Source organism: Platichthys flesus, chromosome 1, assembly GCF_949316205.1.
Source record: "Platichthys flesus chromosome 1, fPlaFle2.1, whole genome shotgun sequence".
Taxonomy (NCBI): domain Eukaryota; kingdom Metazoa; phylum Chordata; class Actinopteri; order Pleuronectiformes; family Pleuronectidae; genus Platichthys; species Platichthys flesus.
Window position 1 is genome coordinate 25887076 of NC_084945.1, and position 25823 is coordinate 25912898.

Here is a 25823-nt window from a genome sequence, read left to right on the forward strand (position 1 = left end):
TCTCCTACCCCCCAAAACAGTGATGCATCTCAGACGTTGTTGTTTTAATTTGCAATTACATTGTTATTCTTGTTCAAGTTTACACTTTTACAAAACAGAGGTACACCAATCAGTTGTACAGTATGTACATGTAAAACATGTCTGAGGAATGATCTTTCAGGAGTTCCAGGAACATTTGTAACAGTTTTTCTTCTTTAGTATTTACAGATCTCAACTGAGCTAGCAGCACCTGGAAACTACAGACAGACATGTTTTCTTAAGTGTGCGTCCATGGGTATGATGGAGAGATAAAATCCCAGTCGCTTTGTCCTGAAAAAAAAGGTTTAATCCAGGTACCAACCAGCTGGTTTACATCATGTTAAAAGGCCCAAACTTCATATTTTCTGTTCTATAAACAACAAAGACCTTAGACAAGAGTTATGAAAGATTATTAATATCTTCAGGACCACAGACAAAGGTATCAAAACTTCAAAAAGGAGATTAATTGACCCAAATCATTTGGAGTGAACTTTAAATTGGGACAGGACAACAGAAAGAAGCTTAGTGGGACTGTAGTTAATTCTACCATATTATTTAAATGGTATCACAGTTAGTTGATCTAAAAAAAAATCACAGGGCCAGGGTCCACTGCCAGCACTCCACCTATCTGTGATTGCTGATGCTGCTACTGGATCCAACAACACGTAGGTGGTAAGCACTGATCATCACGTCAGATGAAATATTTGAAATCTAATAACAAGTCTTGGCTGTTCAAGCTTCTTTCACAGTGGCATTCCCGGAGATGAGGACATTTCCAAAGCACCAAAGTTTCAACAAAGGCTTGTGCTCGACTCAAAAGACAGAAGAGACGGCTAAGGATTAAAAAGACAGAAGACCAGTCTGTCATCGTGGGTCGCAACAATGCAGCTTATTCATACCTGAGAGCGTTATTCGTCCCCCAGGATAAAGCCACACACTCCACTATCATTTAGATATGTCTGGGAAAGATGAGTGTCACTGTGTACATCTCTTATAAGAACGGAGAGGTGAAAAAGTATAACTCATGAGAAATGAATGATAGTATAAGAAAGCGGCAGAGAGAGATTCACAAAAAAAAGCATGGCCAGGCATTGTTGCCAGGTAGAATACTCATCCCCAGTTGACAAGCAGTAAACATCTTGTGAGTAATTAGTCTAACAGAACTGAAGATAGCAGCAGTAATATGGAAATATTGCTATGGGCAGAAACTGCTTGCATATATTTACTTCATAAAAGTTACGATGCTGTCCAAACACCCGCACAAACCAACGCAGGGTTCCAACACACACGTTTCATAAGGCACATTAGATTTAGTTTAGGTAACAAAAGTAAAAGACCTTGGAAGTGAAGCAGATGGAAGCTCCTTTAGTGAGTAGAAGGGAGAATACAAGATGATAATCTGTATGAAAGAGAAAACCTGGCATACTGGTGAGGAGAATGGAAGGACAGTACTCCCAAACAGACAAATTAAAAAAAACACGCCCTAGCTTTGGGGCTTAACGTGCTAGTGTCCTAATTAAACCATCCACTTCTTTTATAGGGGAGGATTCATTGCAGACCCTTTAAGGCTGCACCCATGGATGAACTTAGGTAAAACCATCCCTTCAGCATTCAAAAACTGACCAAACAAAATTATAACGCAAAAACTGTAAGTACAGCTGCTAAAGTAAAGAGGGAGTTCCTGGTTCATTGTGGTGCTCAGTCCGTGGCTTTGGAGGAAGTGAGGGGTTCAGTCTCTGAAGGGTCTCCCTGAGGAAACACCACGTAACACAGCTTCTGGCCCACATACGTGCATTTTTCTGCAAAACAAAGCCAAAAGAAGGTGTTTTAAAAAGCCGGAGGAACTTAATATGATCTCAATATGTACTCTACAGCAACTTACCGACTACCCTGTGGATCCATTTTGGTTTGTTCCTCCAGTGAACCCCCACAAAGTACACAGGGACTCCGGTAAGCATGATGACCATGCCCAGGCCACAGACCACCGGCTCAGAGTAGAGACTAAAGCACAGCAGCACTGCCCAGAATATCAGGTAGGTGATGGGGATCAACATGTTCACCTGCACAAAACAAAATCAGAAACACAGGATTTCACTCCAGTCACTGATTCATTCCATCGATTTCTCCATCTGTAACCGATTATTAAACATTTGACAAAATAACACATTTGGAAACTCATACTTCTTCATATTGGTAAATCGTCTGTACTTATATATGAATATTCTAGTCTTGATGAGCATTGTTTAATGTTTCAGTTTTGCCATTCACCCGGTCACACACAGAGTCATACAGTGCATGGATTTATATGCAGTGCTTTCTCTATCACACATCCCTCACACACTGCTGGCCCACCCGTCACGTCAATTTGGGGTTTAGTGTCTTGCCTGAGGACACATTGGCCTGTGAAAAGGAAACGAGGAGCCATATAATAGATTTTTAAAGGTTCAGTGTGTAGAATTTAGTGACATCTAGCGGTGAAGTTGCATGTTGCAGCTGAATACCCCTCACCTCACCCTTCCCGTCCAAATATGATAGAGAACCCGTGGTAAACTTCAGTCGTCATAAAAACTCAAAAGGTGTTTAGTTTGTCCAGTTTGGAATACTAAAAAACATGGCGGCCTCTGTAGAGAGGAACAGCTCCTGATATAAAGTATTTTAACATAAAGAGTCCATTCTAGTGTCAGAAAAACAACAATTTGTACATTTTAGATGATTATACACAAGTAAAAACATCACAAGGATGATAAGATTTCTGCCAATAAATCCCTGTCAACTAAACTTTATACACTGAACCTTTACAAATATATACATAGGACAAAATCATTCATAACTTCATATGTTTATTATTTTGAAAAATAATGTATGTTATTCTGCCTCTGTCAGAATACCACACACAAACAAATCATGTAGTTTCCCTATGAGACATTAGGGGGCACTCTAATATTATCCACCGCCAATGTTGTCATTTACCAAAAGTAAATGACGAATTAAAGCTATGTGTGACATAAATGTTTTAGCTCACAGTGATGACAGCTGTCACTCAACACTCAGTTTTTTACCATTCACTGACGAGACACTGCTCAGCTGAAGTGACAAACTCAAAATATCAATGAGTTGTTTTCTCATTGAGGTTAATGGTTTAAAACACCTAACTGAACATGACACTGAAAACACAGTTTGTATGGACATCATGTCAATACATTAGTTAGCTAATTAACGTAGACCAGAAACCCCAGAATACTAACGTTCCCCTCATGGGTTTTCCAGATGTGGCCACAACAATCACAATCCACATAAACCTTTTGATGTTGAAAGTAAAGAAAATAAGTCATTAGGAAATTGAAGGGAAGGTAAGTTGAACGTTATTTATGCAGCTTTAAAATGTTCATGCTGTTTAATATATTTGTAACTACCACTGCCACTGATCAATGCATAAATATTTGGCACAATTACAGACAATGAGTTGAAAGGTTGATATTGGAGCATTAGTTTTGGCTGAGTTTTGTTGTTTCAGTTACTTTGAAGTGAACTGTAGAGACTTATGACTTGATAGTTAGATAACAGTGTGTTATTTCTTACAGCTAAAATAAACTGGACACTGCAAATTTCACTGCATTTTCCAGAGGGACTGTTTGTAAAAATGCAAATGTCTGAGTTCATTACTCCAGACATTTGTCACATGTAAAATTGGAACGACAACAAGATTTGAGAGCGCTTAATAAAAAATGTGATGTCCACAGTGGAATTCATATATTATATCCTGCCTCCTCCTGGCTCTAACCGATCTCTTAAAAATGCCCAAACCTTTTCTGGGATTCTTGTCTGACATCGTCTTAGGTTACATCTTGTTTGTGTCATTATGGTTATGTGTGTCATGGGTTAGTGTACCTTGATGGGTCTGACCAGGTTGGGTCTCTTTTTGCGAAGGTAGAGGAGGCCGGCGATGGTTACCCCATAGGACAGATAGTTGATAAAGGACACATAGTTGATCAGGTTGTGTGTCTCTCCAATACACAGGATGAATATCGTGGCAGCGCACTGTGGGACATGAACACAGGCACAAGGATCATGAATATCTGATACCAATTTAAAAATCATAAAAAATTGCATCATATTAATGGGGACTCTCTTTTCCCGTTTGCTTTTGAAACAATAGACAAACCTGGCGGTACAGTACTTACACAGACCAGCAGGGCGGGGATGGGAGTGCAGTTCTTTAGGTGGATCATGGACAGCAGATAGGGCAGGTGACCCTCTCTGGCCCCTGAGAAGCACAATCTACAAATAGACCCATTTGTGTTAAGAGGCGGTATACGCTCTACTGAGACCTACTTGTAGGTGTTATTTTGAGCACATACGGTCATTCAAACTATTTGGCATGTGGTTTGTTTGAAGAAACCAACATGTGTATGTGTGTTCTACCTGGAGGAGGTGAACAGATATCCATTGATTCCTCCAAATGTGGACAGTGCTACCGAGATTGGCATTACCCAGGAAAACATCCCGAGAAGCTTTTCCCCGAATGTCTGGAACAACATAGTGATTAATGTATTATATGTATCATTGAATTCTACAGATTTTTTCATTTTTTCTTATTAGATAGGACTTAAAAAAGTCACAAACTGACCTCATATGACCGTGTCACCAAATGTCCCTCTGGGACATAAATAAATAATTATATTTACTTATTTACTGATTGAGTAAAATTGAGTCGCTGTCTCATGCGAGGAATTTCAGCTTCAAGAGGCTCAACAGTTTCAGTGATTATATTTCCAGACAACTGACAGTCTTGTTCATCAGTAAATAAACTGATATATGCTCTGCGTAAACATGCTCACCACTGCCACAGCATTGGAGGCCAGCAGCTCCTCAGGGGACATGGAGGAGAAGTAGGCAATGTTGGTCAAAGTGTACACCAGTGTTACCAGTGGGATGGAAATGTAGATGGCACGAGGCAGGTTTCTGAAAAATAGTGATATACTGTAAGTAAGCTTTGTGTAGGCTTTACATGGCATTAAACAAGACATTATGTAAAAATATAAACAATAAAAAAAAGTTATATAGTTCTATGTCTATATTATGTTCGGCATTATAGACATAGGTGTATATTGTATACTAGCTCATATCAAGTACTGAAGACATATGAAAGTTCTTTGTGTGTGTGCCGTACTTGCGTGGCTCCACAATCTCCTCCGTGACATAGTTGAGGAAATTCCAGCCGCTGTAGGCAAAGGAGGCCTGGAGAAAGGCCAGAGCAATCTGACCCACTGAGGGGTCCTGACGGAACTCAAAGGCCACACTGGGGCGCAGGGCATCGTAGTGACCTGGAGACAGGAGAGATGAAAATCAGCAGAAGTTGAAACAGTAATGATGTCATGACCTTGTGTGGCTCATACATTTCTAATAGAAGAGTACAAAAATAGAATTCACTGATTATTGGCTTCACAATTATTGAGTATTAATATTTAACACCACTTTTTAACTGATTAAACAGGCGACTGTACAGTATGGCTTCATCCACATTAGAGCTTTACAGTGAAATTTTTTCCCCTTTCTTGATGAAATTGTGAATAACCATCAAACCAAAACCACAATGTATGTGTGTGTGTGTGTGTGTGTGTGTGTGTGTGTGTGTGTGTGTGTGTACCTCTACAGATTTGGACGAGTCCCACCACTATGATGAGTACCAGCGCGAGCAATTTTCCTACGGTGAAAATATCCTGGATCCTGGTTGCCCAGCGTACACTCGAGCAGTTCACCCAGGTCAGGAACACTGTGCGCACACAAACACACAAAGAGAAGAAATAAATACACTTTTATGAAATAAGACCTGAACCTCATGTTAAAAGCAACAGGGTTTTTAATCAGCTGGTTGAAGTTTGATAATCACCAGCTGAAGTCTAACTTCAATGTCACTCGTTCTGTGTTCATAGCATCAGTTGGTCAGACGAGGGCTCAGGCCCACAATACTGCCTCTGTGTATTACTGGTTATGATTTAAAAAAATTAAGATCTAAACATGCTGAATGTAGACTGTGTAAGACAAACATACCTATAGAAAGTGAGGGATGTGTGGAAAAAACAAGTCAATCTTATTTGTAGTGACATTTTGTGCAGGACACAAGAGACTTTATTTAACCACCAAAGTTAGTTTCAGTACAAATAGGGCATGTGTTATATACTTGTTAAGTTTATTATGAAAAAAACTAGAAAACCACTTGTGACTTCTGTAGCCTAGCATGAAAGTCTCATGTTTCTGTGGGTCTGTGCAGCCCTCTAAGCTATTTTTTACGTGTTGAAACACATGGATAATGCTTCAAGATTCAGTGAAATTGGAGCAGAGGGAGAGAGTCATTGTGATGCCCAGTGAACATGCCAACAGTAAGCCCTCGTATGGACCTGAATAACAATTCATTCTATGGGGGTATGTGAAACACTGTAAAAAACAACATGGCTGAAGATATAAAGAGCTCCTTTAGGTTAGGCTAGATTAGGCTGTTGATTTAACTTGCAGTCTCAAATACACTGGATTAGTGTCAGCACCTCTGACCTTATCTAAGGTCAGTTGCTGTACGATTTCTTTGCACTGTTATTAAAAAAGTTAGTATGTTAACTTGCGTGTGTAATTTCATTTACAGTGAAGGATGAAGATTTTTAACTGAAAAATAAAAGTGGTCAGCTAATATCAGAATGATTGAATGAAATTCATAGTGACTTAGATGTTTTTCTGCAAGGCCTCAGAAGTCCACAAGTGCTGGTTAATGAACAGACATGTTGATGTGCAAAACAGGAAGTAAATCAAACGCAAAACTTCATTATGCCTTATATTAAGATAATTATCACCCTTTTTAAAAAATCGCTATTCTTCCAATGATAATTCATTTAAACCTCGGAAAACACATTGAGGAATAAGACCCTTATTTACATTGAGAAAATAAATAAATAATTAAGAAATAAAATAAATATGCATATATACATACAGCAACACAAGGGAAAAGGTCACAAACAATCAACCCTGACGATTCAATAAAATACTATAAAATACTATGGTTAAGCCTAACCCAACTAACAGTTACAATCTCTGCAGGAGAACCAAGCTGTACATGAAACAAGACTCTAGAATTCCCATAATGAAATAAATGAGGCCAACTTTAAAGATAGAAAGCTGTCTTCCCCAAGTTAGTGTTAACACGAGGTAGATATAATGAAAGCCAGCTCTGGGAGCGGGTATTGAGATTATTACAATTTCAGCTGATGAGAGAGGAGAGCTATAATAGCAGTAGCCCAATGATTGTTTTGTAAATATAGATCTTCCAATGACCATCCCTTTTTTTAGACAGGGCTGGCCAGCCAACTTTGTTATAAAAAGTACAGTGGTATGTGCCATAGCAGTCTCCAGTGATAAAACGCAGCGACAATGTATCAGGATTGCCCAATTATCTGTTATTAAGAGAGTAATGACTGAAGTGGACCATAAACTCAAAGTGCCATTTTATTCTCATCTTTTGAAATGTTCTTTTTTTTAAATAAATGTAAAAATCAATCTCCATATACCAGTATGATAGTCTGCTGTATATAAACTCATTCGTATTGTTCATGGGACTGTTATAGTCATGTGAGGCCTTCACACTAACCCTAAGGCTACTATGTTTTCTCACATCCTCTACAATCCTCTTCTGTCAGCACAAAGAAGTAGAAGAAAAAGAACATCTTTCCTGACAAACAGACAGAAGGAATTGAGCACTTCCTACCCTCTGTTTCCTCTTTGCATAGAGAGTGTGTGTTTGTTGTAGGACGTCATCATGTATGCCCCTGCTCCCCAAATTGTACCGTCAGACTGACTGCTAAAAGTGTCTCAGAACTACTCAAAAATAGACTTCAAGTTACGTAGCTCAAAACATATCTATATATCTGCATCTCTGCCTCTATAACGACAGGTATTTCATTATTCATAAACAACTCAATATATTTGTGAATCTCTTGTAGATCCTTGGTGACACGCAAAATGTCATATTACATTTATGTGTTGACACAATCCACAAACAAAGTACAGCGATTTGTATACATAAATGTGCAGCCTTTAGATACTGCTTTTTCTATTTTCTGCGAATTTTTGTCACACAAAATTCTTAAATGGAGAAGTACCAGTCACTTGCCAGTAGATGGCAGTAATCTAACTGTTATATACAGGTTTCTAGCAACTGTCTTCAATTAAACGGAAGAAGAACACCATCGTAAAATGATAGTTTTACCATGAAGATATTATTTAGTTTTTCAAGAGCAGAATTCATATTGAGCCAAACAGAGTGGATACAAATGGTCCTAGAGCTGCCTAGAACTCAAGAGCCGGCTTCCCAGGTAAACCAAGTGATGTGTATGACTTGGGCCAGCACAGAGGGGAATTTTGAAAACTTTTGTATAGTTTTATTATTGTTTTATATAAATTAATTCTTCTGTAACCACTGTACCACACATTTTATTCTGAAAGACATTGTTAGAAATTATATTATAAGACCCTTTCAGACATGCTGTTTGTTATCTTTCTGACCAGTTTCTTCCCGAGTCAAAGATTAAGGCCCTTAAAGACACAAATCGAGCGTCTCTTCAGCAAGTCTCTTTAGCGTTTGATGTTGTGCATCTGAATCCATAAATCCATGCCCTTGAATGTAATTGAATAATTACACTATTCACATGACTATCAATAGCTTATGCCAAAGTGTTATGTCTAAAACTAACCCAAAAGTCTTGTCTTCAACCTCTGTATCAAATTAGTCAATGCTCAAGTCCCAGTCACCTGTACATAAGTGGAGTCACAACTCTTGGACTTAATCACTACAACACTGAAAATAATACAAGTTAGATTTAGAGCTTTAATATCATTGGCATACTATTGGTCTGCTGATGTGGTGACTTTTTAATTTGCCAAACCTTGTCGTAACAATGAGTGTCGATGAAACCGGTTGACATAAATTCAAACCAGTCCGACAAAAAACTTGGGCACAAGACAAATTTCTCTACGGAAACAATTAAGTTTATTCGATTTTAATTTGAAAAACCAACAGCCGAACCCAACCTTGTACATGTATACAAAATAATTATCAAACCTCAGTTTAACATTTAATTTAGGTGCCAGCATATACAGCTATTTTATTTTCTATGGAAATAAAACACATTTGGTTGATTTAAGTGAACCACTGCACACACCCCCAAGTGCTCAACAAAATTAAGGCTGCCCAAAACCAAATCTAATGTAAACATTAATTAATTAAGCCAATACACATCTTTTCTTGTAAATTTCCAGAGGCAGTGACCTTTTGCTTAGCTAGGCCACTCTAATGATTGGTATTTATGAAAAAAGGACATTAACGTATACCCACTGTTATCATGTACTATATCAACTGGAAATAGGTGAATGTGCCTTATGGGCGGTGAAGTTCATATAGTTTGTGAACACCCCTATCTTGGCCTTTATCCACTTAATGATCATTGGTCAGAATAGTGTTACACTTCAAAAGAAGAGCTAGGTATAAGGATTGAATTGTGTGGGTCACTAAGATTGTCTAGACTCTCGTCTTTCTTTGCCCCGTCCCTTGTCTTTGATCTCTTCATCTTGATATTTGTTCTTGGTTCTCTCCTCTATGTATATCTTATTGAAACTGTACTTCTTACTTTCTCTCCTGGTGTCTGTTTGGTTTTACTCACTAGTGCAGTCTCCTGCAAGAGTAGCACAGCACTGTGTGTGTGCACGTATATGGGCATATATGGGCATGGGTGTTATCAACCATGTCATCCATCAACGACGCAAGGTTGCCCTCCTACCATAGAAATCCGAACAAACTGCTTCCGCTGGCACGGACACACTCACATACACACGTGCATTTTTGGCAGGAGGATTTGGTGGCACTGGGCAGAGCTTTCTCAAGCCCACAACACCACAGTGTTTTATAGTCAATTACCCTCGTGGTGTTACACACATTTCCGCTCCTGTGTTTCAGTGAAACACCCCCCATCTCCCCTCTGTGTTATCCCTGACAGGAAGGAGGTGCCAGCTGTCTTTGAAAGTGACAACGCAGGTAAATCTGTGTCCTGCTGTCACAACTTCTATTGAAGGCTGCCTCAGCACTAGAATGCTAAACTTATTACTGCTTTTACTTTTAATGGATTCTGATCCAAACTCTGCAGATTTATCAGGGGGCTTCCACAGGAACGCCTCCTCCTGGTCACTGGAATCACTGAACTGGCAATAACCTCCAGATCCTGCCTGCCGAACACAATATATCTGACCCGAGAATCCCTGCAGACTACTCTACATACACTGAATTTCTTTGGGTGAAATACACATACACATACTGACGATGACGGCATGGTACAGCTAGCTATGCAGAGTAGTATAAAAGGAAAGCTGCATCAAGTCTTTACTGTTCATCTTTGTACATGTGAACTCCCATTCACACCACAAATCTAACTTCTTAAAGTAAATAAAGCTAAGAGGCCTGCAAAGACCAACTGACATTTGAGACAACACATAATTATGTCACATGTTAATATGTGAACTTTATTGTCTGTTGACGTGTGAGTTCATTTGTGGTTTTGCACCGTTTTGCTCTAGGGCAACAACTAGACTTGTATCAGCTTGCTGCAAAAGTCAAAATATATTGAGAATCCCTGGATGACAGGAGTTATTTTTCTCTTCTGTAGTTCAGAGATGTGTGTAGACAATGTGTGTCGTTTGTTAAAGTCAGAAACCACAGGAACATTCTTCTTTCCTTTAGATGGCAGTTTTTTGTTACTGTGCTGCATTTACATTTGATTGTTTTTGTGTCTTCAACAGAAAAGATGCTGTCTATTTGAATTTTTCATTCACTTTCATGTTGGAGATATAATCACCTTTTCCCTTCATACAGGTTTGATGCATTAGAATAAGTGTTGCCAGATGGGAACTATTGAAGTATGGGGAAACTTATCGTACGTGAACAGAGTAGGGATGGAAGGCTCGATACCCTACTTTCGAACTGTGTCGAGATTCTGAAGCGATTTACCATAGATAAACTATGCTTTTCAAGGCACAAGGCTCTAATTTTGAAACACGTGACAGTTCTTTTCTGTACTATTGACTTTGAGTGCTGCTGACACCACTCACACCTGCACATTCATCATCACAAGCATGGCTGAAAAGACTTCACGTTACAGGAGATGTGTAAATAAAGACATAGGGTTCCATATGCACGTTCATCCCAACATGCATGAATTGCTGGAAAGACCTCATGAGAGAAGAGATGAGTAAACACAGACATGATCCATATTTTGTTATCATGATTACAACTGAAAATACTTTCCGGTGTGGCTCACATGGGTGACCTTGGTTGCATGCTACTCTCTGTCTCTACAACTCTGCCATAACTAGAATATAAATGATTGAAATTCAAATTAGGTTCTAATGATTGCTCGGAATGATCAGGATTTGTAGTCATCAAATTAAAATGAAATGGAAAGGGCAGTTTGAATATTTATTTGAATAATGGTATAATTCCTTACGCTTGTTTTTGTGGAATGTAACATCTGGTCCGTTGAAACATATTATTCCTTCTCTTTCTTCCTCTGCTGCACCAGCGGACTGACGTGGCAGACCCACATGTGGTGACTAAAATTGGCACCATGCTGTGCTGGAATGAACAGCAGAAGCTGATACTGTGTATTCTCCTCAGAATAAGTGAGTTGGGATGTGTAATTGATGCATGGATCACTGAGACTATACATTATAGTGTCCATAGCTGGTGTGTTGAGTGCTGTCTTGTTTGTAATCTAGGCTGACTCACATTCGTGGACCCTTAGCTGGGAAAATCTCAGTTGACTCTACAGGGGCTTCAGTAAGACTCAGCAGTGCAGTTAACATTTAATCCATTTAATCTCCCTGAGTGTTTTCAGAAAATTTGTCAACACAGAGCTGTGTTGACGGTTTATACTTGAAAGCGGAAACATTTCTTTCCTAAAGTCACGTAACACTGATCTCAGGCGGCACATACTTTATGAAACAACGTAACACTCCAGAATGTTATACCACTATATAAATGCCTTTTTAGTTGCAGTCTGACGATGTTGTTAAAAGTAGAGGTTATAGCAAGTTAGCTGTTAATGGGGCTGTGTATGCTTTCTAGTGGCAGAAACTTGGACTATGGGCATAAAAGGTCTCTGGTTCGTCTCTGGTTCGACTCCAAGGAGAAACAACAAAAAGACGTTTTTTTTATCTGTCCAAAAATCCAAGAGGATTCTCCCTACCCTGTCTAGTGCCCCTGAGCAAGGCACCTTACTCTCCTAACATCTGCTCCCCGAGCGCCGTACATGGTCGCTCACTGCTCTGTGTGTCCTGCACCAGATGGGTCAAAAGCAGAGGTTAAATTTCCCAACCTGCATGAGTGTGCCTGTTCATGTCTGTGCATGTGTTTGGGACTAATAAATCATCTTAATTTTAATCTTAATTGACACTATGGGAATGTCAGTATTTTGTACATAAATGGATAAATGCGCATTTCTTTCTCTCCTAAGTTAACGCTAATTGCGATACCCTGAATCTGTATCAGTATAAGTCACAGGAGTATGTTATAAAATACGTTATTCCTGATCTATTTGTCAGAACATGGTGGATGGTTTATGTCTGAAGCATTTAAGATAAGCACATGAAAAAGTATCTCATTGCATCCAGAGCTGTAAACCCTAATGCTAAAAGATATGTGACTTTTGAATGAAAAAATAAATCCATCCTCTGCTTTAAGTAATTGCTGAAGGTGGGATTATAACAGTCATCCCCAGCTTATAGAGGAGTCACACGTCCACCTACACCAACTTCTGATGTTTTAGCATGTTGGAGCAACAGTTTGGAAAGACATTTGAACATATATTTATCTTATCATCCATGATTCTTGTGGTGCTCACAGAAGTATCCTCTCCATCTGATCAGAATCGGACACTTCTGCTGCTCAAGTTGCTGATAAAGCTTCAGACATGCATACAGAAGCTCATACAAGTACAGACAACTGTCTACAATGTCCGAGTCCCTGTTGCTCTGAAGTGCTATGCTGTGGACCAGGGAGGAGGATGGGGGGGTGGTACAAAGCAGCCAATAGGGAAATTAAACAGGCCACCAGCATGTCATCTGGCCATCTTTGATTTGCAAGGTGTCCTGCCCATATCCTGTTACCATGGTGCTCAGTAACAGGAGCATCACGAAAACCCCTCTGAAACAATGCACAATGGCCTAGACACACCCTCTCATTAGCGGCGTCCTCAAAGGCTGGCACCATTATGTAGTCTGACTCTGACACTGACACACGGGCACACACGTGTGCAGTCACACACACAAACTGGTTCAACACACAATCACTCTCACAGAGGGGGCGACTGGCCTAACTAAGCAGCAGCATTCTGTCGCTAAAAATAGTGGAGGTGTGCTCTGTTAATGCTAAAGCTAGCCTGACACATGCCACACTCTCATGCACAGATTGCTACGCCTTTCCTGTCCATACCCCTGTTTCCTTTTCTCCATCCAGAGCAAACAAGACCAAACTGGCTGGCATGATGCCCACATACGTGCACAGACTGCTTTTTCCATTAGCTATTTGGTACATATTGCTGTTCTCCACAGTTTTGAGGGAAGGCGTTGATCAGATACTGAAATTGAGAGCACGTTTATTGAGGAATTCTAAAATGAAGATAGCGGCCGTCAGCATTGTATGAACTATGACAGTCTCGTAATATATATTCAAGCCATGACAAGAATGTAGCTGGACTTGTTTATATGTGTAATGTAGTTTAAGCACTTTATTTTAAGATGCCTTTTCAAAAGCTCTTTATTTTGTTTTTAAATGCAAACCTTACTTTTTCATAGTGGAACAATGCCTTGCAGTGCATACTTTGTTTTTTGTTTGGGAAAGGCTATATTCTACCTAAGTGAGATTTAACATGTAATATGTAATGTTGCAAAGAATTTAAAGTGCACTCTGTAATATGTTAATGTCACAAAATGATATTTTTTCTATAGCCCCACAATGAAAGAATCCTGCCAATGTTGGTTGTAATTGGAGCAAACTATTCTGTATCAAAATATCACTCTGTGACATCTGACAGTATTGCGTAGCCTGTGCCATGGAAATACCCTCTTTTGCATCAGACTCCATGTGTTTTACGTTTGTTTGTTAGGATCGACAGAATAACTATTTGATTAGTATAAGTTACAATGACTGAACATTAAGAAATAAGTGCCACGTACATAGACTGGAGGATCATCATAAATATAATAGAAATGCAAACTTCATAGACTAAACAAAATAACTATTGAATTATGACTTAATCTCAACTGGACTAAAAGATGTTTTGTTTATGACTCACAGATACAGATGGTGGCGAGGAGTCTGGTGGCGATGTATGGAGGCAGGCAGTCCTGGAAGGCTGGCTGCAAGACGTAATTGGAGAAGGTGAGTGCGATGACAGCCAGTGTGGTCGGATACATGATGAGGACGGCACTCCATAACAACAGGAAGCTGCAAGACAAAGAGACAAGGTTGATGACCTATTTTGATCGGCTATAAAATTCTATGGGTTCTTCCTTGAGGTGTGACCTATCCCTCCACACAATTTCATGCAAACGGTTTTTGAGATAATCTGCTAATTAGCAGACAAATGGAAATTAAAATTAAAAAAAAAACATAATCTTCTTGGCAGAGGTGATGCGATATTTATATATAAAGATTTATAAGGAGAAGATGCAGCTATACAAGGTGATGATGGTCGACTGTTAATGTGACAAGAAAAGAGGCCTCCCTGTCCCCTACATCTTGATTTCACACACACTTGGACTGAGCCCTGTCATTACAACCACAGTTTCCTGCTTTTCATTTCTACACAGCATTGCATCAAGTAGCATGAGGAGACATTGTCACTCTTTAGCTGGTGGAAATTGCCTCACCTTGCTGTGAATGACTCTGCAACTATTGAGCTCTCCTGTGGATTTTTGTCAGATTTGCTTCTTCGTTTTCTCATTTTGTTTATTTATTTAATTGGAATAGTGCTCATTAATCAACAGACAAAATTCTGTAAATGAGCCAATGTCAGCTGTATGGGCAAATTTTATCTGTGGTCCCTAGCCAGTGCCAGAAGTTATGGATTATCCAGAGCTAATATTAAATATTTATTTGTTTTGCAACATTTAGGGATATGATTAAACTTCAGCATTTAAAACTGATTCCTGTTCAAAAGGTGGGTAGTTAAAAAAAAGGGGGGAGAGGGTGAGAGCACGGGACATGCAGCAAACGTAAGGTAAGAGGGTAAGAACCGAACCTGTGGTTGCTGCATGGGACTCAAGCCTCCGTACATGGGGAGGTTATTTTTGATCTGTTGTGATGGCTGTTGCTTGCCAGGTTTAATGGTGAAAAGAAAATCACCTGCCTTATTGTACACGTGCGAATGAGTGAGCAAGACAAGGTCACAGCGGACCAAAGAGGTTCCTCCACAGGCATGCATGGTGCTGGACATGCTTGACCTTAGCAGATTTATAATAACACTGTGATCAGCTGACATGTCACATGACAACATGATAGTCACAAGACCTTCAGAGGGGATTGGTTCCGGACAAGCTGTCCTCTAAACCAAACCTCAAATTTACTGTTGAAGCATATCCATAACAATAAACTTCTCAAAGCTGAAATAGTGTCTGACTTATTTGTTTAAAGAAAAAAAAAAAACAGTGCTCACCCAACAAGCCCTCCAAAGATCTCTGTCACATATGAATAGTCTCCTCCAGACTTCGGGATGGTGACACCCAGCTCAGCATAGCACATGGACCCAAGGGCACAGATCCCCCCTCCACAAACCCAGACGATGAGTGACAGCCCCACTGAGCCGGCATGTTCCAACACTCCTTTAGGTGAGATGAATATACCAGAGCCAATGATGTTCCCTGAGGAGAAAAGCAAAGATTAACATTAATTACAAACCATTGTAAGTGTGCTTGCAGTTAGAAAAAATGATACCACACTATGTGAAGGTATAGTTCAGCCAGAGATGGATATTTACTCATTATCTACCCATTACCTGCTTTAAAGTCCAACAGAAGTGGCTAGCAGATGTTAGCATTTCTGATGGCCCCTGAATGAACCTCGTCCGAAGATATCAGAGGACCTTTAGGCATAAAACATGGTGTAAATGACTTAGTTTCGAGTCGAATATGAATGTCGTGGCTTGTGGACACTTGGATGACACCCCAGGAGCAGTATGGAGGCATGTTTTAGTTTTCGGTTTTAATACGTCTTGGAAGGGACTCATTATTTACTTCGATTGTATCGGATTCTGCTCTAACAAAGTTTAGCACCTGAGACTTCAAAAGTGTTTTGTGGACTCAAACACCTCACCCACCCGTCCATCTGCATAGGGGTGAGTAGCTAATGAGTGAATTTTAATTTTGGGATTAACTATTCGGTTAAATAACATTTGCTCCCTCAGACTTAAGTTTCTGACTGAATTTCCCAGTTAAAAAATCCCTTGTTATATCTGAGGCTTTTCAATCGTCCATTTCAAGGTTTTGTGGTCAACGACAAAACAGCCAAGAAATCCCAAAAGGCTTATTAAAACATCACAGCCATTTAAAATAGGTCTCTAAGGATTTATTTCAGCTTAATTTTGTTTGATTTAGTGACTTCATTAAAACAACATCTTAAATCAACAATATATATCTGCGTTGTGCTGGACTGGTTTCAACCATTTTGGTTTTATTATATTTGATAAAGTAAATATATGGCTGAAAGTCACAAACACTAAATGTAACAGAAGAACAGGTAACATATTTAGATACAAATCAGTAAGTAAGGTCAGAGGTTGTCTCTATTACCAAGGTCATTGTAATCCAAGAATAGTAGAAGTGATAGCAACTTGACTTTTTTTTGTTATTTTCATAATAAATCTTTTTCTTTTACACATATTCTTTTGTCATTAATGTTGCATAAGTGTGAATTTTGCCAACCTCCACACTTCGAAGAACTCTTTATCCTTGAAATGACTTTTAATTGACATTAAAGCTACCTCAGAGTTATTATTAAGTTAATATTTAACATTAATATTAAATATTACTATGATAGACGAATTTATTGAATGCCTAAAGGCACAACATCAAAGCTACCTCAGGGCACCACCCTTTGTCTTTTAGTCCTGACTGACTGGTGGGAAGTTTCAGGGGTATTGGTTAAGGCCATGAATTTCATTTACATGGCTTAAAACCGGAGGGTCAAGCCCTCAGGTTAAGACAAAGTTTACCTACACATGAAGGAAAAAGGCCACTGCTGCAACATTAACATATCATGCATAGCGAGGACAGGTGGTTTGAAACCGGAGTAAAGAGACTATCCCTTGACAGAGGATGTCCACAACACAACTTACCCCCCCCTAAAAAGCACACCTTCTTCCCAGAGGATTTAACAACCATTCAAACCTGACCCCCTGTGACTCACAAAACAGCAGCTGTCTACACCTGCTCTCAGGTGACTCCACTGACTATACCTGTTGTTGCAACAGCAAGAAGCATTGATGATCAGTGACATCATTGACATTGTTAGAAGTTAAATAGCTGGTATGAGAGATGAAACGTCTTCATAAATCTAAATTAAGTAAATCAAGTCAATGCAAAAACAGATAGAGAGTAAACAGTAGGAATTTTTTAAATCATGATTATAGTGACCACAATTATCAGGGTCATATGTATTTTTGGTGACAGTGGATGTTAGCATTGTTAGCTTAGGCCAGAGATTTCTTTCCCAAGTTTTGCTGCGGTAACAGCCCACCCCTGCCTGCCGCTACCTCCACCACGTTTTTTACAACACACACAACACGCTGTGCTTGCTGCGTTTGCTGCGCCTGCATTTTGGAGATCTGCTAACTTCGATTGATGCTGGTTAGTGTCCACCAAATAATCATCGTAAATACTGTCATCAAAAATTAAACTGAATACACCTAGGGATGGTGATCGCTAAGAAACTTATTCTTCTGACCTGGAAGTCTACTTCTCCACCCTGCTTTGCACACTGGCTTAACGACGTGTTCTCTGTTATTCAAATGGAAAAACTGCCTCAACACAAGGGCAACACACAAAGAAAGGTTTGAGAGAACATGGGGACCTGCTTTAGCGCCGTGCAATATATCTTTTCCTCCACAGCAACTCTGACCTACCTGGCTATATTAGTTGATGTAGTATATAACTCTGTTCACTTATTCATGTTAGTTTGCCCTGAAAGACCATATATGTAATTGAGTAATCTGTCTGGCAGCAAAGATATCAGTATTTCTAGTATAGATACCCATTCAAAGCACACACACACAGACACACACACACACACACACACACACACACACGCACACAGTGCATTAATGTGGAGCACTTTCTCTATTAAATACATCTATCATACACTGCCAGCACAAACGTCAGGGGCAATTTGGGGTTCAGGATCTTACCCACCGACACTTCAGCACGCAGAATGGGGGAGAAAGGGATCGAACCGCTTTCCTTCTGGAAGGTGAATGACCCGCTCTCCTGCTTAGCCACAGCCACACAAATCTGGCATCAGTAATTGTATAACAATGCATATAAATTATGTATGGTCGGTTATGACAGTAGGCATATTTTTAAATGGAGCTGGTCAAGCCAATTAGGCCTTGTGACATGGTGGAAACATGAGTCACTAGGTCCCTGCTCAGCTGTCCCCCCGATCTGGTATAAAGAGATGTTCCCAGTGGCTCAGTTGGCTAAGATACAGACTAATAAGTGGCCGTGTCACGCACTCTAATCCATCCTGGCTCTCATTTTTCAACACCATCTTGAGGGGAAAAAAAGATGAAACAAAAACTAACACATTAGCAGCTGTCTAAGCAAAAAATATTTTGCACATTCTTGCATGTTTTTTGCCCTTATTGCCGGACATTAAGACAAAAGGAGCCTAACAAAAAATAAATATATATAAACATAACAGCTTAAATGGATTTAAAGCCCAGTGGTGCAAACAATCTCAGCTTCCCTGTCAGAACAGCTCTGAGTGCTTTCTAATGATGCAGAGCAAGAGAGGGGGTCTGAACAGTGCATTTATCACTGTCAGATTTGATTGTGGAGGCCATGGTGAGATGCAGAGCAGTTACATAATGCCTGTGTTGTGTTTGTTATGTCATATAGTTTGGCATCATAGCTGAAAGCATGAATCAGAGTCCTACTGACCCTCTCAGCCTCCCTTCACTGGCGAGGTAATGTTCATGAAGAAGGGTAAAAAATCACCCAATCAGTCCTCTGTGTGATAGTAAAACACTTCCTCTTCACAGATCAGATATATTTACCATAATGTCACACTTAATTCACGCGTAAATTTGCCTTTACCTAATCTACCGGTTGTCCATTCATGCATTTCCACTATTTTTTAGGAAAAAACTAAACATACTTTATTGTTCCATAGGGAACTTTGTCTTGGTCCAAATTACAGCAGCTGCAGAAGAGTACATTGTAAAACAAACAACAACAACACAAAACTGTACACAAGGGCATATTACGCAAGACCCATAATAATAATGCAGAATAAAAGTAAGTATTTCACCTGCCCTAAAAACACTTAAAATGATGAAAAACACTAAAAGGATATAACAACACAAGCAAGATGAAAAATGGAGACTGGCTTTAAAACTTATAAACCAAAGTGTGAAATGTGCTAGACAAAAGGATATTGACACTGACAAGTATGTCAACATTGCAGTGCACTATAAGTACCTGGATGGTGGGACTCAAAACTCTTAAAAAGATTCTTCTCATTCTCAACAGTAGCCCTGTACTTTGTGGAAGGGAAGGACCACCAACACATTTTCAAATATGTGAAAATGGCAGCCGAGTGAAGAGGTCAGGTGGTGGTTTAAAGCTATAGTTCTCAGAAAAATGTCAATTCACTCATTATCTAATCACCACTATGCTCCTTCTAGAATATATATAGATATATACTGTATATATACAGTCATTAATTCCAGTGGGTGAATAGTGGCTGTGATTGATTTGGAACGCTTCTCTGTTGGAATATACATACTGTGCCAGTGAGTACACAGTGTGCACAAACCAATTTGAGACACAGAATAACTCTCCTTTCAGACACTGCAACTGCTCTTCAGTAGCACTGACTTTCCTAAACAAGCACCTGACTCTTCCCCACCCACCTGCTCACCTATTCCTTATTGTCTGATCAGCTTTTTGTTTTTACACTCATTCTCTGCTGGATCGTGTGTTGTTTATTCCAGCGGTAGGGTTCCAACCTTTCTTGCCTGTTTTGCCTGAATGTCTGTTTTTGGATTAAGGATTTGCTTATACTCACTTGAACTGGTTAATCTACCTGCCTGTTAGCCGCCTCGCCCCTTACTTGTATTTGCACATTGGTGCTTCAGCTTGCCAAGCTTTGTTTAGGATGAACAGTTTTGAATATGAGTAATGCTTCAAGTCACCCAAAATAAGACACTTCACTCTTATAAGTGTGATTGAAGTACAATCAGTTTGGTGTAGATATTATCACTGATTGTGATTCGTTAAACTTGGTTTGGTGTGTAGCTCCAAATGTTTGCAGTAGCATTAGTAGTTACATTCAGTGAAGCAGCAGCCAACAGCCACACTGACAGCTTCAACATTCCACCTAATCAGAGTGAGGCTGTGTGTAGGGTGTCTCCCGTTGCATCACTCAAGTTGTTGGTGTGCACTAGCCGAACACACGTGACTCCATCTCAGAGAAGTCTTGGCAAGTGATCAATATTAAGCTTTAGTGATTTGATGATTCATTTCACTGTTGCAATCGTAAATTAGACCAACTAGACTTCATAGCCATTGAAGCTCTCTGACTGTGGGGGTCCTGTATGTTGAGAGTGGACCAAAAATAATTGCATATCTACAGTTTCTATCAAAGCACAATAGCCGTTAAGATAAAATAGTAATGAAGCATTGACCCTGCTGCCTTTTCCTTTGTAAATCTCTCTTAATGTAGCAGTTTGTGCTTTATGTTGTACTTTCCACTGAGATCTCATGTAAGGTGTTTGTTACTTGTAATAATGAACCTGTTGGGTTTTTATATTCATACATTAAACAATAAGAAAACTACTGTGGAAACCACCAGATCTACAGTCTATAACATCCATAATCTGGCTTCATATTCTATTTATCTTGGTTTGTTGGGCTATCCCTTTGATATGGAGAAGTGCGCCTACTCTTGGTTTTCAACCTTATCATTCGGTGGCTATCTGCAAAGGCACAGCGGAGACTTATTGAAGTCATGGGAATACTGTACGTTTTAAGTTGCACATTCCTAATGCCTCATGATACTAAGCTTGCACCGAAGGCATACAATTAAAGTCTGTCTTATGATTCTGCTTGCTCTGCTGTGTGACCAATCTGTTAGGCTAATGAATGACAACCTCAAGTCAAAAACACAAGGTCACATTTCAAGATAAGTTGTAAGTTCAGAGTTAAGAGCGATTGTGAGGGATGTGAGGGTGCGAGGCTATCTCTTCATCTACTCTCTCATTCATTCAGTCTTCCAAATCTATCACCAACAACAAAACGACAATACAAACATTCACAATCAGAAGGACTTCAACTGCATTAACTCACCTGTTGCCAGTGCTGCAGATGCAGCCTGTTGAGCAGTTAATATAAGTCAGTGCATGGATGGATGGGATGTGATAGAGAGGCGATATATAATGCGTATGTATGGGTGAATAAAACTCTTTGTGTAAAGTGCTTTAAATGGCTGTTAGGACTAAAGGACCATATAAATACCTTTAATTCGCCATTTACTCTGTCATTCATGCAACTGTTATTTTAGTTAGGGCAAGCTGTATATTTTTATATACAACCCGTTTCAACTACATATGTCTCGTGACTATTTTTGTCCAATCCTGCTTGCAGTAAAAGTTAGGCCAGTTTAATTAACTCAAGATGTACAATAAAACCCAGAGAATGAGGAAAGCCCCCAGGAACATTCAAGACAGCAGTGTTGGAACATCTGTGGTTATCTTCATCATGCAACAATTAATCAAGATCTTAATCTGACTGTGGTTTTGGAGAACTTTCAGACAATGTATTAATGTTAACAAAGGTTAAAGGGTACAATGCTGATTTATGAACAGCAGCGTTACCCTACTCTACCAGGTTAGTTTAACAATCCCTGCTGTACAATAACCAATTAATGAGATAAAGTATCTAAACTGAAGAACAGACTAAAATAACTTCATGAGAGCCTTTGTGCCCGTTCATTAAGTCAGTCGCGTGTCCTCCCCCTGCCTCCAGAAATAGAGGCTAGATATTGTATGCATCCAGACCCAGCCCGCTTATCAGCTGCAGTTGCTGCTTTAAGGAGAACTCCGCATTAATGTCACATTATAATAACACATAAAGAATAACCGGTAGATTTACTGCTGTAGCTGAAGTTGTTTACAATAAATACTGGTGTGGCATCGTTCAATACGTCCAGTTCCCTTCATATATTTTGCACAGTTAACAACTTCCTGCTTCACACAGACATTTTTTACAGTGACTGTTCTGCAATATAAGTACATTTATGGTATAGGCTGGTCATAGCTGGTCACTGGATGGAACCGCATTAATGCCGGTGAGACTACTCGGGAACTCGAACCCCTAACCCAGACAAAGTTCGAGCGTTAACTAAGCTGTGGCACAGAACAACACGGAGGATCTGCTTTTTGCGTTTCAAAGTGAACGTAGGAAGATTCAGCCACGTAAGCATGCCCATTTTCAGAAAATCACCGAATGATGCAACCGTTTCCACATATGTACAAAAAGCCAGGAGTCCGGACTGGATCCAGACATCAGAGGAGGAGCACCCGTGCGTAAAATCTGCCCCCGGTGCGTATTTTGGCGGTTTAAGTGCCATAATTCCACGTATCATTCAGAAACTCCACAAGGACCCCGCAGGGAGATCCACTCGATGTCCTAATAGTAGCTCAGGACCAGAACTAAACCTGAATCCGAAGTGGAAGAAGAAGTTTTGTGCGAACATACTGTAACTTCAACTACAGAGCAACAGCTGCACACCCGCCACGTTACAGTAGTTCTTTCCCCTTTGATACGCGTCTCCCTCACTGTATACAGCATCTCCGCATCAACAGCTCGACTGCACACAAAGGCTGTCAGACACTCACCGATGATAATAGCGCAAGCGCTCAAAAGTCCAATTTCTTTCTTCAGAGTCACTCTGTCGCTCTTGGACGAGTCTTTATCCCTCCTCTCTGTCTCGCTCTCGTTGTCCTCCATCTCCTCCTTCTTATAAATGTGCCTTCTGCCCGCCTCGGTCCGGTCCAGATACTGTACACTGAAACAGGCTCTGCTCTCTGGGTCGACCCTGCAACATCGTACTGATGAACGGAGGACATGCGCATGCGCACGACGCTCCACTCGAGCTGCTACCTGGCCTCAGGTAAATTGATGAAATACTCACTTGATGCTAGTAATGTATGTTACCAAGGTGCAGTGAACGTTTTCCATTTTAGGCAACAGATATTTATTCAACCACTTTTTATGTTTTACACAAATAGAAATATATCCGAAATGAAATATTCAATATTGTATCAATATTATGATTTTTGCTTTTTTAACTCAACCAGCTGAACTTTGAACACACATCGGCAGTTTGGTCCTGCTTCTCCAGTTCTAAATGTGTACAGACAGGATTCAGTTGAGTGTGTTGTCATTGTGTGCTGCTGTAATTTGAGCCTCTGCTCATTCTTTTGAAGTGGGGTAGACAGAGTTCTCTTCCACACAGACCAGTGTACATTTTAGAACATAATATTACATTACTTATCACTCAGATTATGTGGCATACATGATTTATAGGCTGTGTGAACTAGTTGGAATATATAGAACCCAAGAGCACAGCTGTGCTTTGAGCTTAATACATGAGAATGCTCAAATGTACTAATAAGCAGGGGTGTCATTTCCAGGAGGGGACGTGGCCCCTTTTCAGAAGGCAGAGCTTTCTTCTTTTTTTCGATTACTCTGTACGTAAATGTAACATGTGACTCAACATGTGCATTATCATGGGCATGTGTTTTTGCTCTCTCTCTCTCTCTCGTGCTCTCGCTCTCTTCTCTACCTGTTTCTATTCAGATGTAGAGCAGCCCCTGAAATCCATCATGAAAACCAGTCAGAGAAGTGGAGGCCTGAGGGGCATGGAGAGCATAGTTGCCTAACAGCCGAAGACACGACTTCACTGGGAGCGGCTCTGTCCTGAGTTCAGATTCTTCTTCTCCCTACATGGTTTCAGGGTGTTGGAATTTGTTCATTTTTTAATTATTTTTCTTATGTCGGGTTGGAGTTCCTTTTCTTTCAATCTTTATGCTGGGATCTCCAACCCATATGCTTCTGGTACACCAAACCATGCTCCATATATATATAATCTCTTTGTATTCTCTGCACTTGTAAATATAACTTCTAATTCCCTAAAACCTGTTTGCCAAAGGTTTTAGGGTCTCTAATGAGTAGGGGATTCATTTACAGATTTAAACAGCCACTTGATGATACCACAATGGACAGCCAAGGACTGCATTTCAAAGACAAGACTGATAACAACGAGAGTGTGAGCACTGAATGTGAATTCATAATTTTTTTTAGTTTAACGTAAAAAAAAATGTTATGTGTCTTTAATTGCATTGCAAAGTTAACAATAGTCTGAGTAGCCTTTTATTGTGGTAATATGCATTGTCTTTTTAACTTTTTAATCTAGAAAGAGCCCATTTACCGTGCACATCAAAAGCATTAAACTGAAATTGTAACGATCTGGCACTTTAGTCTATGTTTGAAGCTGAATTGTAAAGTGTTTTCTGTTTTAGTAAATCTCTGTTGTGGGTGTTCTAGTTGTTTTCATGTTTGCACACTCTGTTTCTGTTTCCTGTTTTATTTTGTAGTCTCTGTTCCTTGTGTGTTGTATCGTATTCACTTCCTGTCTCTGATTGTCAGCCCAGTCCTCATGTGTTATACCTGTGTTCAATTGCCCCTGCCCTCCGTGTGTGTATTAAAGCTTCTGTCCTTCCCTTTGTCCTCTGTCGCATTGTCTTTTTTTCCTGCTGTGTTACTTGGTGCTGTCTTTTGCTGCGGTCCTGATCTCCTGAGCCTCGTGTAAGCTTCCTTTTTGTTTTGGTCCTCCTGTTCTTGTCTTTCCAGTTTGTCAACTCCTTTAGTGTTTAGGTTTTGTGTTTGTCTAGTTAAACCCTCTTTTTTATATTAAATACTCTTTTCGCTAACTACCTCTGCTCCTTGGTCCATCTAATTCCACCAATCCTGACAGAAATAAAAGTATAATCTCCTATGAGAACTGATTGTGCTCTTGACATTTTCCACTAATTACTTGTACCTGTTAACCTAAATGGTAAATGGTTTTGTATTTATATAGTGCTTTTCTAGTCCTGATGACCACTCAAAGCGCTTTACAGTACAGTACTACATTCATCCATTCACACAGTGCATCTATTCGCAGCACTTTGTTATTCTATGGGGTCCACTCAGGGTACAGATTCTTGCCCAAGGACACTTCAGCATGCAGATGGGTCAGACTGGGGATCGAACCGCCGACCTTCAGGTTGGAGGAAAACCACTCTACCCCTCAGCCACAGCCGCCCTAGACTGTCTGAAAGCTCTCTTGTTCTTTGAAATACAAGGAAACTATTTACATAATTTTTTTTTTGTGCTCACGGGAGGAGCACCTATAATTATGAATGTGCTGTCTCACAGCAGGAAGATTGTGGGTTTGG

At 39.9% G+C, this 25823-nt stretch overlaps 1 protein-coding gene across 1 annotated transcript; it reads right to left on the reverse strand.

The window, feature by feature from the left end:
• Positions 1-29: 29 nt before the first annotated feature.
• slc7a10a (solute carrier family 7 member 10a) lies at positions 30-23354 on the reverse strand. Its single transcript, XM_062390080.1, has 11 exons — positions 23220-23354; positions 15762-15966; positions 14400-14551; positions 5666-5791; positions 5189-5342; positions 4857-4980; positions 4441-4544; positions 4200-4296; positions 3907-4056; positions 1901-2078; positions 30-1817 (listed from the first exon to the last, which is right to left on the reverse strand). The coding sequence occupies exons 1-11, from the start codon at positions 23329-23331 to the stop codon at positions 1717-1719; spliced, it is 1503 nt and encodes a 500-aa protein (XP_062246064.1). The 5' UTR covers positions 23332-23354; the 3' UTR covers positions 30-1716.
• Positions 23355-25823: the final 2469 nt, after the last annotated feature.

Bases quoted from the DNA above. Each gene is read 5' to 3' on its own strand.
- slc7a10a (XM_062390080.1), bottom strand. From the start codon at position 23,331: ATGGAGGACAACGAGAGCGAGACAGAGAGGAGGGATAAAGACTCGTCC. The intron at 14,552-15,761 runs GTGAGCACTGTT...TTTGTCTTGCAG, and splicing joins ATCTTTGGAGGGCTTGTTGG to CTTCCTGTTGTTATGGAGTG. The intron at 4,057-4,199 runs GTAAGTACTGTA...CATGTCCCACAG, and splicing joins TCCCCGCCCTGCTGGTCTGT to TGCGCTGCCACGATATTCAT.